The sequence below is a fragment of the Pantherophis guttatus genome, chromosome 3 (genome assembly GCF_059756535.1).
Source record: "Pantherophis guttatus breed Tessera chromosome 3, ASM5975653v1, whole genome shotgun sequence".
Classification (NCBI taxonomy): Eukaryota; Metazoa; Chordata; class Lepidosauria; order Squamata; family Colubridae; genus Pantherophis; species Pantherophis guttatus.
Window position 1 is genome coordinate 167,218,466 of NC_142065.1, and position 14,933 is coordinate 167,233,398.

General features: G+C 35.9%; 2 protein-coding genes across 6 annotated transcripts in view; one reads left to right on the top strand and one right to left on the bottom strand.

The window, feature by feature from the left end:
- CABLES1 (Cdk5 and Abl enzyme substrate 1) overlaps positions 1-6,439 on the top strand; it is a 56,597-nt gene extending 50,158 nt beyond the window's left edge. For both annotated transcript variants that reach the window (XM_034429597.3, XM_034429598.3), the window contains 3 exons: positions 1,783-1,889; positions 5,277-5,484; positions 6,108-6,439. In XM_034429597.3, coding sequence (XP_034285488.2) covers positions 1,783-1,889; positions 5,277-5,484; positions 6,108-6,248 — 456 coding nt within the window. In that variant the 3' untranslated portion in view covers positions 6,249-6,439. The remainder of the gene's footprint in view (positions 1-1,782; positions 1,890-5,276; positions 5,485-6,107) is intronic.
- A 6,048-nt stretch (positions 6,440-12,487) lies between these two features.
- Positions 12,488-14,933, bottom strand: part of SLC35D4 (solute carrier family 35 member D4) — a 34,417-nt gene continuing 31,971 nt past the window's right edge. For all 4 annotated transcript variants that reach the window (XM_087891336.1, XM_034429602.2, XM_034429601.2 and 1 more), the window contains one exon: positions 12,488-14,274. In XM_087891336.1, coding sequence (XP_087747462.1) covers positions 14,214-14,274 — 61 coding nt within the window. In that variant the 3' untranslated portion in view covers positions 12,488-14,213. The remainder of the gene's footprint in view (positions 14,275-14,933) is intronic.

The following is a 14,933-nucleotide window of genomic DNA, read 5'->3' on the forward strand; positions in this document are numbered from 1 at the left end:
TATGGAATTGATTTACTTAATAATTCAAGAGCAAAACAGTACAAAAAGTACATGTACATTGTGAAATTTGTAGCTTAAAAAGCCTGCATAGGCAGAAATACTTTCTAGATATAGAATTTAGTTTGCAGAAACTTCTAGCAAGCTAATGAACTCATTAATATTTTGAAGATTAAAAACAAATCTTTCAACTTCATTACTACTGTGAATCTTATTTTTATTTATCTAGTAGTTGTAGACCATTCTTATTATAGAACACACATTAAAAATGAAAGTATAATGCTTTTATTGTACACCACCAAGAGTCCTTTTCTAAGGTGATCAGTTCAAAAATGTGAAAGATAGATAGATAGATAGATCATATGTAAGAATTAAAAATTACCATAATTAATAGCTAGTGGAAATCCTGAATGTAAGCACCATTGAAGAGACATGTATCTGTTTTTCTAGTTTGGGGTCAAGGCAGACCATAAAGTACAAACTTGTTTCTTAGAGGCAAAAAATACAGACCATCTCCCTAATTCTGAAACTTGAGAGCTATTTGTATGTAACAGTTCTGTCAGATTCAGATTCAATATATTGATCTATATCTAGCCCACCACTGTATTCACATAACCTCTCTTAAGACAAATAAAATGAAGAGATAGAACTGATCCCACTGGAGAAGCCACTGAGAACTGTGATTTTATGGGATCACAATCCAAACCACAATTACCAGTGGCTTCTCCAATGGGATCCAGTGGTGCAGATGTAAACTTATTAAATGAGTTGCTCCTGGGATAGAAGGTTTCCCTAAACTATCCAAGATCATGCTATTAAAATATACCAGAATACCCCTTTTCAATGGCACAGTTGTGAGGTTTTTTTTTCAGAAAATAAAAATTAAAATACTTTTGTGAAACCTCTGTTAGCTTTAATGTATCTATTTTATACTACATTTTCTCTTCTTCCAAGAACCATGCCGCTTTCATAACAACACAGTATTATTGGCTTTACCCCTTGAGATTTTTTGAGGAATCTCATATTTAAAAAATATGGCTTCTCTACAAGGTTGCTTACCTCTAGTCTGAGTAATTGGCTTCCTAAAAGTATATATAACTTACTGGCCACCATCCTTCCTACTAGATTTTATGAGCTATGGTAGGTAAGCATCAAAGAATAGGCCTGATCTCTATGGGCATCTGTCCAAATGCTTAAACCATAACTATGAACTAGATCCCATAAATCCTCAACTACATGATACTTCAGTAGGGCTTGTAACCACTCAATCTGATGCGTACATGAGTAACTTTACATTCAAAGTGCATTGTGGGTACTGTAAGTAGCCAGCTTCCAGATTGGTTTGAGCAACTCATTTACAACCTGCAAAAGTTCTGCTCGGCACGTCTCTCTGAAGAATTGTTCCCAGCAATTAAATTCAGAGTAGCCTACATGCAAACCTACTGTTGCCCTTTGCTTCTTGACCCAGCCAAGTGTGAAAAAGTAATTAGTAATGTATTTGTGTGTGTGTGTGTGTGTGTGTGTGTGTGTGTGTGTGTGTGTCCATGCATCCATGCATGTTGCACCCACATTCACACTATTTGTGGATATTGATAAAGAAATCTTGAGCTTATGAAATGCAATGATATTTATATTGTTTTTAAAATACAACAAACTGTTTTATTGTTCTTTGATAAAACAGTTAGAAAATAATTACCATGGTAATTTTTGAAAGGAAGAGGAAAAGGAAAAGGCAGCAATTCTAATGCCAAATGGATATTAAATCTTGTTTGTAATATATTACAGACTACAGTCATTGATTATGTGAAGCCATCGGACCTTAAGAAAGATATGAATGAGACCTTCAAGGAGAAGTTTCCTCACATCAAGTTGACACTCAGTAAAATAAGAAGGTACTAATCCCAGGCAACTACCCTTTGATATCTTTAGTATAGGGAGGTAAAACATTAACAGTAGATTTTCTGCAAAATGACCTTTAAGGACACTAAACAATCAGCTGCTTCCTGATCAGATGTTCAGTAAATAAGATAGCACATGTACCTAAGTATATATTATTGACTTGCAATGTTTTAATAAGTAAATATAAATGCTGAAAGGAAAGACTTAAGGGAGGTGAGAACTTTTGTAAAGGCAGTAGAGAAAACAGAAAAATTTCCTATTGGATAGTTTAAGGACAGACAAGAAATTGAGATTCATTAACAGGATCAGTTGATGGAACAATTTATCATAATTGCATTTTATTAATGACTGCTAAGGGATTGGCAAATATTTAATTTTCTTCTTTCTTCATTTTTCTAAATTTAAATTCATTCTATGAATTTCTATGTGAATTCACAAGTTTTGTTTTTTTGTAAAGATCCATGTTTTCCTGTGCATATTTATCCTGAATATTTTTGTGAGCAATTTAATATATTTTATAGCATTTTCTGTGCTGTACAGTCTTAAATTTGAAAACGTGAGGATGTAAATAATCTTTTCAATTGACATGTATAGCCAAGATATTTGGCAGATGGTCTTCAGTTGTTTATAGCATTATACAAATACTTTCTACTTTGCATATGTGTGTAAATACATGTACATGTACTGTACATATACATCGGTATCTATAAACTTCCACAAGTGCACATGCGCCCTCACATTGTATAAACAAGCCCTAACATAGGAAAACTTATAGAAAAAATATTTTTCCTTATATACACATGTAAAAAAATAGATTATCATGGCTATTTACAGGAGCGTATGACCTTTGCCTGGTTTCAAAAAGCATTTGCTTAATCTTAGTTGAGATCTCAAGCAGGAGCCTGTTTCTTAAGGCCTGCTTGGCAGGATAGAAGAGGTAAGAGTGGAAGAAAGGGAATTGCAAATGTTCAAAATGAGCATTGCATGAAATATATAATGTAGCGAGCCAGTTTGTTCTAATAGTTAAGGTAACAGGCTGGACACCATGAGTTCTAGTCCTGCTTTAGGCATGAAAGTTGGCTGGGTGACTGTGAGCCAGTCCATCTCTCTCAGCCCCACCCACCTCAAAGAGTTGTTGGGAAAATAGGAGAAGGAGGGAGTATTAGGTACATTTACTCCCTTGAGTGATTTATAAAATAATAAACCCGGGATATAAATAAATAAAATCCATTTCTTGCTTATTTTTCATTTTTTGTTGACCTACGACTTATTTTTCATTAAAAAAACATTCCCTACTTCTAACATCCTCCCTCTGCTATGCTGCCTCATCATCCTGTTAGTAGTGTTCCTCAGAGGGATGAGTGAAGAATGTTGGGAGTGTGTGCCAATTTTCCTAGCAGGGTCACCCAAGATGTTCAGATCATCTCAGCTGCCCAATTAAAGCAATTAGATACCAACATTGGGCAGCATTGATATAGGACAGTGATGGCTAACCTTTTTGCCATTGCATGCCAGGAGGGGTGGGCAGGGGAGGGTCACACGCGCACGTGCCCACGCGCATGCGTGTGCAACCCCCTCCCCCCTCCCGCCCCCACTCCTGGCACATGATGGCCTGGTAGGCCCGTTTTTCTTTCTTACTTGGTTCCAGTTCCTCTCTGTGTATCTGGGAAGGGCGAAAACAGCCTTTCCCACTCCCTTGGAGGCCCTACGGAGGCTGAAAGGGTCCATTTCCCAACTCTCGGTGGGACAGGAAGTGACATTTTTTGCTGTCCCCAGCCTCCAGAACCTCTCTAGGAGTCTCTAGGAGCCTCTCTAGGAGTCTCTAGAAGCCTCTCTAGGAGTCTCTGGAGGCTGGGGACAGGAAAAAACGTCACTTCCTGTCCCACCGGGAGTCGGGAAATGGGCCCTTTCAGCCTCCCTAGGGCCTCCAAGGGAGTGGGAAAGGCTGTTTCACCCTTCCCAGATACACAGAGAGGATCTGGAGCCAGGTAAGGAAGAATAACGGGCCTTCCCCACCCCGCCCCCAGGCCCTCCAGAGGCAGGAAACAGCCCTTTTCCCTACTTCTGGTGGGCCCAGAAGGCCCGAAAATCAGCTGGCTGGCACGCGCATGCGCCCCAGAGCTGAGCTGGCGTGCCCACTAATATGGCTCCGCGTGCCACCTGTGGCACGCGTGCCATAGGTTCGCCATCACAGATATAGGAAATTGCCAGAGATAGATGATCACTTTAGTTACAATGGCAAGGTACTGCACAGTTGACGGCAGTCATAAATCACGTCTGTGTTTATGTCAAGAAAATCATGGATAGAAAAAAATAAAGTCAATCAATACTAACACAGATTGAAAAAGAAGCATTCATGGAGTACAGTTAGGCAAATACTAAGTGTACAGATGTAATTCTTTAGACAAAAGGAAAAGTGCCACTAAAACTAGTAACACAGGAAGAGGTGGATGAGTTCATGGGTAGATCTCAAAGTGGTTACCATTTCTGATTAGCACTAATCAAGTTTTAACTGCTGGTTTCAAATTTTGATTACTTGGTTACAAAAAAGAACAGCCATCCTCCATTTAGATGATACAAACAGCTTTGGGAAATCAACTATGTATAGTTGAGAAACTACCTGGACAAGCAAATTGGTGATATCCAAGTTCCAGTTAACCAGCTGGAATAGTTTCAGTATATTGCATACACTTATTTACTTCTTTTTTTGTAGTCCATTGATTAAGATCTCTTATTGTTTTTATATAAATTTAATGTCCTTTGTATGATATATTGTGTACTTGCAGTCCAAAAACATGAGTAAAAGAAAAGAAGAGAGTTGTAACTTATATTTGCAAATTATTATTTGCATTTGTCCAGAAGTTTAGGAGACTCTTTATAGTTTTGCAGTTGCACAGGGGAAAGTATAACAAGAGCACTTCCCTGCCTTGGCCTTCACATATTTTTCATAGCATGCTAACCCAAAGGCTAGGTGTGACTTTCAGCCTAGAGAGAACAGTGTAACCCTATTCTGGAAGGTAGAGTAGGAACAGCAAAAATAAGAAAGAGCTGTTAGACTAGAATTTCTGTTTGCCAAAAAGCCTTTTAAGCAGTTCAGCCCCTTGCTATGTTGGTTTCTTTACCTAGAATCTTGCCTTGTTCAGCACTTTGAAGATACTAGGCATATTATTGTGTAAGTAACTAGGTATGATTTCAAACATGGACATTTCAGTGTTCAGAAATACAGAAGGCATAAACAATTACATGTACTGAGAATAATGTGCAACATAATACTACAAATATTTCAGCTATGTATATTTAGGCAAGATTTCTAAATTACAGACATTGTTATTATCTTCAGTTTTCTTTGGCAACATAACTTACTTCCCTTCCTCTTTCAGCTTGAAGCGAGAAATGCGCAAACTAGCTCAAGAAGAGTGTGGTTTTGAGGAGCCTACTGTGGCTATGGCCTTTGTCTATTTTGAAAAGCTTGCTCTCAAAGGAAAACTCAACAAGCAAAACAGAAAGCTCTGTGCTGGAGCATGCGTCTTACTAGCTGCCAAAATTGGCAGTGACATCAAAAAGCATGAAGTCAGGCATCTTATAGATGTAAGTATCTCTGGCCACTAATTTTTGCCATAAAAAAGTATTGGGAAGGGTTGTGTCTTCTTCTGTGGTCATTACATCAAGTATTACATTTGTTTGAAAAATAATTTAAATGATTAGGAAATTCTATTTTGATAATACTAATAATTAATTAAATTTTTATGCTGTTCAACTCCCAGCAACTCTGGGTGGTTTACAAAATGTTAAAAATACTTAAACATAGGGAGATGTGCAAAACCAAAATGAACACGTAATGGAAGAGCAGGAATAACAGAGCATACCACAAGGAAAAGAAAGAAAGGGTCATCAAATATCCTCACTAAAAGCCTGGGCAAACAGCCATGTCTTCAGGACCCTTTAAAATACCAGTTGGATGGGGGGCTGTTCAAATCTTGGGAGAAAGTTAATTCCAGAGGGTAGGTGCTGCTAGGGAGAATATGCACTTCTAGGGTCCTGGAGGTAGCATTGTTGAATTGATGAATCTGGAGTGCACCAATGCTGACTGATCAAACCGGTTGGGCAGATACTATTTGAATGTATAAATAAAATTAGGGGAAGTTATTTTAAGTACTTTCCTACAATTAGTATCCTAAAATACTAAGCTGCAACTCTTGGCTATGTTACAGAAACTGGAAGAAAAGTTCCGCTTGAATAGGCGAGAGTTGATTGCCTTTGAGTTCCCGGTGTTAGTGGCCTTGGAATTTGCTCTTCATCTACCTGAACACGAAGTGATGCCACATTACAGACGCTTGATCCAGAATTCCTAGCACAGGCTACCCTTCCAAGAAGGGGGAGGGGTTTAAAAACTATTGTCTATTTTGCTCAGAAGAGCAACAAGTTACTACTGAAAATGCAAAAAAGAAAAAAAAATGGGATGCAGAAGCCCCAGTGCCCTTTCTTCTCTTTCAATGCAGTTTTTCAACCAGATATTAGGAATAAAACGGTGAATTCCTTAAGACTTCTCAGGCTAGATGAACTGTTTAACTACTCAGTGCAAATGTTGAATGAGTTCACATATGAGTCGACAGTGGGTGGAACATTCATACAATACTTTGTGGACCAAAAGAGAACTTTACTGGGTTGCCCAAATAATTCATGAAAGAACAAGGAGGATTAGCACCTTTCTTTTACACTTTTTGAAAAATCCTGTTGACCCACTTGGAACTGGATGCATTTACTGCTAGAGCTGATATCCACCTAATGAATGGATCCAAAACCAATGATGGATTGTGATTATATTGTCACTCTGTCAACAATGTGCCAATCTATTTTTGTAACAGTTATTGAAAGTGCACTTTTACTGGTGGGTGGGTAGACTGTTCAGTTGTGTACAAAATATTGGACAGATTTGGAACCCAGTGGCAGCCTTGAATCATTGCAGTGATATTGTTTACTAAAGACCAGAGGACAACTTTTTTTCTGTTTGCTTTGCGAAAACTACTGGAAGAGAGACACATGGCTACATTGGAATAAGCTCAGATAGTATTTTGTAATTCCTGATTATTTGATTACCCCAACACCAACTTTTTTTTCAAGTTCATAGTACTGAAAAAAAGCTACATGTTCAAGAAACAAATAACTGATCTTATGTTTTCACCTTTGTATGTGATGCCATTCAGACGTTCAAAACAAAGATGCTATTATATGAAGATCTTGTTTTAGGCCACATGCTATTTCTAATCACTGCACTTTTCCCTCTGTGTAGATGGTTAGGTTTGCACTTGGTAGTATTGTTATTTTGTACTCTATGTTAGAGTGCATTCCAAGTTACATTGATGATGCTCTATGTTTAAGCAGTGTTTTATAAAACCAAGTTGTACTGCTGAGGGCATATTCTGCAGCAGCCTTGGGCCCTCATAATAGATGCATACCTAATGTAAGAAATTTTTATTGTTGAACAATTGTTGTTTTCATTAGAAATGACTGTATAAAATCAAATTTAAATTAGGGGCCATTAAAATTGCCACTTTTTCATACTGCTCTGGAATCTTAAAAACTTTATAAAGCGCATGTTCATAAAATACAACGTGTAAGCTGAAAACAAAAAAGCAGACTTGTCCTAGACAAACTGCTGCAATTTCCATGTATTCTGATTTTTCAATAAATGTATGTATGCATAGATTCTCACACCGACACACAGATTTGCAAGATGCCAGACAGCTGGATGTGCTTCATAACATGCTATAGAACAAGCATCAGGTAATTAAATTACTATTTTTATATATAGTTTATGCTCATGTCCCACTTTTTCCAGTGCTGATTCACTTGGTACAGACTTGGTACAGACTATGACTGGCACAATAATTAAAATAAAATCAAGTGTTTATTGTTTGTCATGGAATACAGATTAATTGAACAACTATTTTATTCGCGTTCCTCTTTATCAGTCATTAGGATTAGGATTAACAGAAGTAGAAATGAAAATAGTACAACAACAAAAATCTGTTGTCTTAAATTTCAGACATTGAAAAAAATGGAACCTAAGGCTTCAGGCTTAACAATAGTAGACTTTTAATTTATTTGCTTTGATTAATGGGACATTACTACAGTTATATGAGATCCACTACTACATAGAGTGGGGTCTGACAATGCCAAGTAGAGCAAATCATATTTGATTCAGAAATTACACTTCAATTGACAGAACTTACATTTTTCATAGCCATGTCATTGATGATTATGATTAATTACAATTCTAGCATCTTTTTTACAGAAATATTTTTACTAAAACAGGTTGCATATAGCTTTGCATGTTTTTCTTAAGAATTTTGTATTTGTCTTGGTAAATTTCATTCTCTCATTTTCATTCCGCCAACCTGTTGTTTTGCGTTTTGCTTCTGCCTTCAAGGTTATTACATATCTCACCCAAAGTTGTGCCACCTACTTATTTGATAAGTGTTTTTTCCATCTCAATCCCAGTCCTTATGCAAATATTCAAGAGTACTAGAACTAAATCTGAATCTTGTATATGCGGTATCCCACTCTCTTATCTTGTTTCAGTGCAACAAGGAATATTTATAGTAATTTAATTAAAGATTATAATTACAACAGTAAAAATTAATTCAAAATTAAAACAGAATAGAACTTTATCACCTTCTATTAAAATACAACAAATGATTTCTTCTTCCCATAGCCCATCTCCTCTCTATAAACAAATCCATGAAACATTGTCATTTCAGTTCTGATGTCAGCAAGGGTTCAATAAGGGTTAAAAAAAATAACACTATATTTTAACTTGATCAAATAAACCAACTTTATATTCCTTACTTTTACTTCTAACAATTTTGAACTTTTAGTGCCTTCAAACAATGTCAAAGGACTTTTTTTTCAGTTTTTTTTTTGTCCCCCTTCTCACAAAATCCTTCAAAATTTAATTTTTTTGGTTGAAAATCCAATATAGGAAAATTATCCAGACCATTCTCTTGGTTTATTTGTATATCCCTTTTAATTATTAAGAATCAACTGGCTTATTTTTGTATACTCAGTGTAACGTTTTTTTTCTTGTCAATCTCAATTGTCAGATAGAACTTCTTCCTTTTCTATAACATCTTTTAGATGTTATAGAATGTGCCTCTATCTGTAGAGGCACTTTCTATTAAAATTAACATCTGAGTTTATTGTTCAAAAATATCCTTTAATATCCAATGTTAAAATATTTTGCTTTGTTCTGTAAATTGAGTTTAAATGTTCTTCTCCCTTAATTATAATCTTTAGTTCCCTCTAGTTTCCAATTTTAAAAAGTTTATCTTAGTATGGCTTTTAAATTCAAAATGAAACTATTTTCCCATGGAAAGGATTCTTTGTAGTTAATTCCAAAATCATCTTTCTCTGGATCTTTATTTCATTTATTTTATTTCATTTGCACCTTTGTAAATCAAACTCCTAATCATGCTTTTTCTATTTAACAATTTCTTTCAAGTTTTTACCTTTGAAAAACAAACTGGAATCTTTGAGAGAAAAATAACAATAAAAACTAGAATAATGTGGCTGCATAAGTGTTCATACCCTCTTGTAAGTAAGGATATGGCTGTGTTCAGAATTAACCAATCACATTCAAAGTGATATTAAATAATTTACACCTGCCATCAATTAAAGTGACTGATCAAGCCCATATAAAGTTCAGCTGTGCAAGTAGGATTTTACTGACATTTACTCAGTTGCCTTGTACAGCAAAAGCCATGGTCTGTAAAGAGATTGCTAGAAGCTATCAGCCAGGAGAAGGATACAATTTTTTCCCCAAGGCATTCAATATAACATGGAACACAGTGAAGAGAGTTATCAACATGTGGAGAAAAGAGCACAACAGTGACATTACCAAGAATTGGATGTTCCTCCAGAATCAATGAAAAAAACAAAACTAGTCCAAGAAGCAGCCAAGAGGCCAACAGTAATATTAAAGGAACTGCAGGAATTTCTGGCAAGTATGGATTGTGTACTACATGTGACAACAATCTCCTGTATTCTTCGTATGTCTGGGCAGTGGGGCTAGGGTGGCAATATGGAAACCTTTTCTTATAAAGAAAAACATCCAACATGCATGCAAAAAGCTTGTGGGAAACTGTGGTATGGTCTGATGAGATCAAGGTTGAACTCTATGACCATAATTCCAAAAAGAATTTTTGGTGCAAAAACAACACTGCACATCACCAAAAGTAGACTATACCCATAGTGAAACATGGTGGCAGCATTATGCTTTGGGGCTGCTTTTCTTCATAATTTATGAACAGTTCCAAATATTAGTCTATTTTGGCATAAAACTTTCAGGCCTCTGCTAGAATGCTTAAGATGAAGAGGACTTTAATCTTTCAATAGGGCAATGACCCAAAGTATAACTCCAAATCAACAAAAGAATGGTTTCACTAGAAGATGGGGTTTTGACTGGCCCAGCCAGAGCCTGGACATGAATCCAATTGAAAATCTGAGGGCTGACCTGAAGAGTGCCTATGCACTGGAGAAACTCTGGCAATCTGACAGATTTGGAGCGCTTTTGCAATGAAGACTGGACAAAGATTCCCAAGACAAAATTGAATAGTGTCATAAAATCAAAAGGTGCTTCAACAGAGTATATTTATGCAACCATCTTTATGTAACCATGTTATTGTAAATTTTTATTATTTTTCCTCCTAAAAGATTTCAGTTTGTTTTTCTATTTAGTTGTACAATGTATATGTTATATTAAAGGTAGAAAGAACTCTGAAGTGATTTATCTTGATCTGATACAATTATGTTTCAAAAATAATGGGTTTATAAACTTTCTATATCCAGTGTATTCTCAGACATTTCTTAAGAAATAGCAGATCATCAGTTCCACAGCTGGGTCTTTCAGAATTATAATTTCAGCCATGTGACTAAGAGCAGTATGTTCCTTGTAGTTGTTGCAAAACACTTAAGTATCTACATCTCATAATATTATGAGAAAATCAAAAGATCACAATTTTCAAAATCCAAATCTTTTTTTTTTATTATGAGACACCATCTGTTCTTTTTAGTATGAAAGATAATCCTTGCCAAGAAAAATCTTTTATAATTAATTAGGGCAGTCCTTATCTTGATTAATGATGCAGAAGTCCAAGACAAAGCTGTTCCGTCATGGGATTAGGAAACTCCATTCAGCTACCTAAAATAGTCACCTCTTTTCATTAAAAGGCACTCAGAACTGTCCAGTTACATTTTGGATGTTTTCTAATGTTCACCTATCAGAAAAGATGCTGATGTGTTCTATATAATATTAATAATTAGGACTGCTAGTTAATTGTTTTTTTTAAAAAATCTTTCATTAAATAGTCTTTTCATAAATATTTACATCAATTGATCATATAATTTAAACCAAAGTCTCAATATAAGAGTTTATTTGAGAAAGTGAAGAAAGTAGAGGAGCTTATGTACAATTTCATAAAGCTATCATTCAAAAACAATTGGTTTTACGAAGATGGGGTATTTAGAAAATACATTAATTTTGAAAGTCCAGAATATGCAATATAACAAATTCATTGGCAAGAATAAATTATCTTAATAAAAATTCTTTTCTTAATGATTTCCACTACATTCTCAATAAAAAATAAGCATGTTGAATCAGTTTTTACTTTTGAACTAAATATCGGGTTGTATCTCATAATAATGAAAATGTCTATAATGATACATTAAGTTACAAATAATTTAGACCATAACATAATGCAAAGAACATATTCTTTGCCTGCACACATTTCCAGATGTTGCAACAGTAGTTTAATTAGAAACTTCCATTGGTAGACACTTTACTCTAGATCAGCATGGATTATACTGGAATGGTACAGAACCTTTAAGGCTTTTTAGTATTCTGAGAGAAGGCAAAGTCCAAAAGTGGATGGGAATATACACGGTATGGTTGAGACAACATTGAATTTAATTTAAAGTTAATTAAATTTGGCATAAATAAAATTGAATAATGTTATTATTTATTATCCTGTAATCTACAAGGGATCCTTGTTTTGCCCCTTTTTATGACTTTTCTTGCCACATTTGTTGAGTGAATCACTGCAGTTAAGTGAATCTGGCTTTCCCATTTACTTTGCTTGTCATAAGATTGCAAAAAGTGATCACATGACTCCAGGTCACTGCAACTTTCATAAATATGAGTCAGTTGCCAAACACCTGAAGTTTGATCAGGTGACCATGGGGCTGGTATAATGTAAGTGTGAAAAACGTTCATAATTCATTTTTTTGAGTGCTGTTGTAACTGAATGGTCACTAAAGGAACTGTTGTAAGTGGAAGACTACTTGTATCTAAATGCCCTTAACAAGCAAAAATGTTTAGGAATAAGAGAGATACAAATATTTGCTATGGAAAGAGCCTGCATTCAAATGAAGCAATGCTGCAGATTGAATTCTGAAACTATGCAGTATCACTATATTTCCTTTTAAGTATGCAGAGCCAGAATTAATTACAACATACAGGTAAGTGTTATAATCCTTATGTATAAATGTTTAGGTAGTAATAATTAAACATTTGAGTGAAAAAACAGACTAGTGCTTAAATGTAAGATTCACTTTATTTTTCATTCAGTGGAACTAGTGTTGCAGATGTGCTGACTATCATCCTAATTTTTACTCTTATTTTCCAGAGTCCTTGGCACACATCAGATTCTGGGATGGGGTGGGTTTTTTGTTTTTCTTTTTGATTCTCAGATTGTTTCATTTTATAGAGAAAGTAGAACTGAATGTGATGCTTTCACTTTAGTGGAGATTGAACCATATCCTTCCTGCTTACAGTCAATTCTATCAGAGTCAACATTTGAGTCAACAGTGATTTTTATCTCTACCATGCCATAAAGTACAAAGGACTCGTATTGGAGAAGACATTCCAATGAGTTATTATTTCTTTTCAAGGTATATTGGAAATCTATTTGCTTTTGCAAAGAGGCTCAAAAATGCCAACCCACAATATACTTACAACACTGTATCCACGGGAACAAAATTAACTTAGCCAATATGCTTACATTTTGCCCATGCTGAGGCAAACTGGCAACAGATGGCTGTGTTCATATATAACATACAAAAGCATAATGTGAGTTGGAGTATTATCTGAACCCAATTAATGTAACACGTTAACAGTTTAACTGGATTTGTTGTTGTTAGTTGCGAAGTCGTGTCCAACCCATCGCAGCCCCACATGGACAGTGTTCTTCCAGGCCTTCCTGTCCTCTACCATCCTCTGGAGTCCATTTAAGTTCATGCCTGCTGCTTCAGTGTATGTGAATCAATAATAGAAGGTGTTGTAGGGAAATAAGCACAAATGATTTTGTGTACCTGACTTGACTGGACAATGAGGGGTAAGTCTTCAAGTGTGTTTATCCTATCAGAGTGAGTGATGATTACTTATTTATGAGAGGTCATTTATAGTCGGGATTTTTTTTGCATCCAAAGTTTTCCTCACAGCAAGTTTGTAAAGGCATGGAAAATTCTGGGAGTTGAAGTCTGCACATCTTAAAAGCTGCCAAGTGTAAAAAAACAATGTATTGGCTGCATTCTACACTGGTTCAATAAAACAAAACTTAGTACTATTGCATGTGAGGGTCGGATCATGTGAGAGGTCATTGTATCTGTATCACTGTGCACCCCCCCCCCCCCCGGAAAAGTATGGTACTGATGCTTGCCAATGGATCCATTCCTCCCACAAACTTTTACTGCAGACATCTTACCATGCAATGTCAGGAGGAGGATAAGGAAACAGGAAGTATAGTAGGTTACCTACATGTGCACTCCAAGCTGATGAGGAAACAAGTACTGTTTATCTGCAAAATATCCAAGATCAGAGTAACTCTAATGCAGGGCTTCATGAAGGGGTATTGGGTCATCTATTCCATTCTGTGATAAAATAAGCAATCATAATCGAATACAATGCTACAATTAAAAGATTGGCCCTGAGAAAAAAAGTAGGGAATGTTTGGATAGTACCAGAGAAGTCCTAGTTTAGTGATGATCCTTCATTTTAGCATAATAAAAAAGAACCAAATCCCATTCTTATATATTGCTATTAATAGAAAGTATGGCTTAAAAACAGGAACAGGTAGAATTAATCCTACTCTATTCTATAGCTGATGTCTCCGTTTTATTATGAATAGGACTTTTTTTTTTAGAAAGCCATCATGGGACTGTACTTGTAACCTGCTGTTTGCTTACATGTCTTCATAATCCCTTATTCTTAAACAAAAATTGAGCAGTCCCATTGAAGAATCATCTTCCTCACTTGCCAGTGTTCATGTGCCAGTCCTTTCAATGTAAAGAAGAAAGACTTCAGCAAATCCAGCCAGCAAAAGACTGTTAAGAAAGGATAGCAGAAACTTTGTTAGCAAACATTTGCTATATCAAACACCAGAAGCACACAATCAAGACGGCATAACCCAAAGCCAATAAAGTTAATTCTGAAATTTTTTTCAGCTTGTTCAATAAGGGAAGCAAGAATGGATTGGGTTTGCTGAAAATATGATCCCACCCAGATTCCATCTATAAGACTCATCCCCCAATCCTTGTGGTTATGTCCGAGGAAAGATACCAACAATTGGAAAGGATATAGAGTTCCTTCTAAGACTTTCTTCCTCCTAATCTGCCCTTTCTTCCCAGTTAAATCCTGGAAGGCAGAGCCATTTATTAATTCAGGGCATTTTGAAATATTAGTTTGGATCAAAGTATAGGAAGCGTTCAATATTTTCCTCTAGGGAAGCTCTGAGAATAACAGGGAGTGCATGCAGTTCACTGTCAGACTCTTCAAGCATGCGAGGAAATTTCCGCCTTCCAAATGCTGTTGAATTGCAAATCGCAGTAAATCTTGGCATCAGTTATGCAGGCTAGTGAAGCTGGAAGGTATAGATCTGGACCACTAGAGCGCCCCAATTCATTGGCTTAATATTTACTCTTAATTGCACAGATGTCTACGACTATTATGTAATACTTAGCCCAAAATGTCTCTTCCATTTATT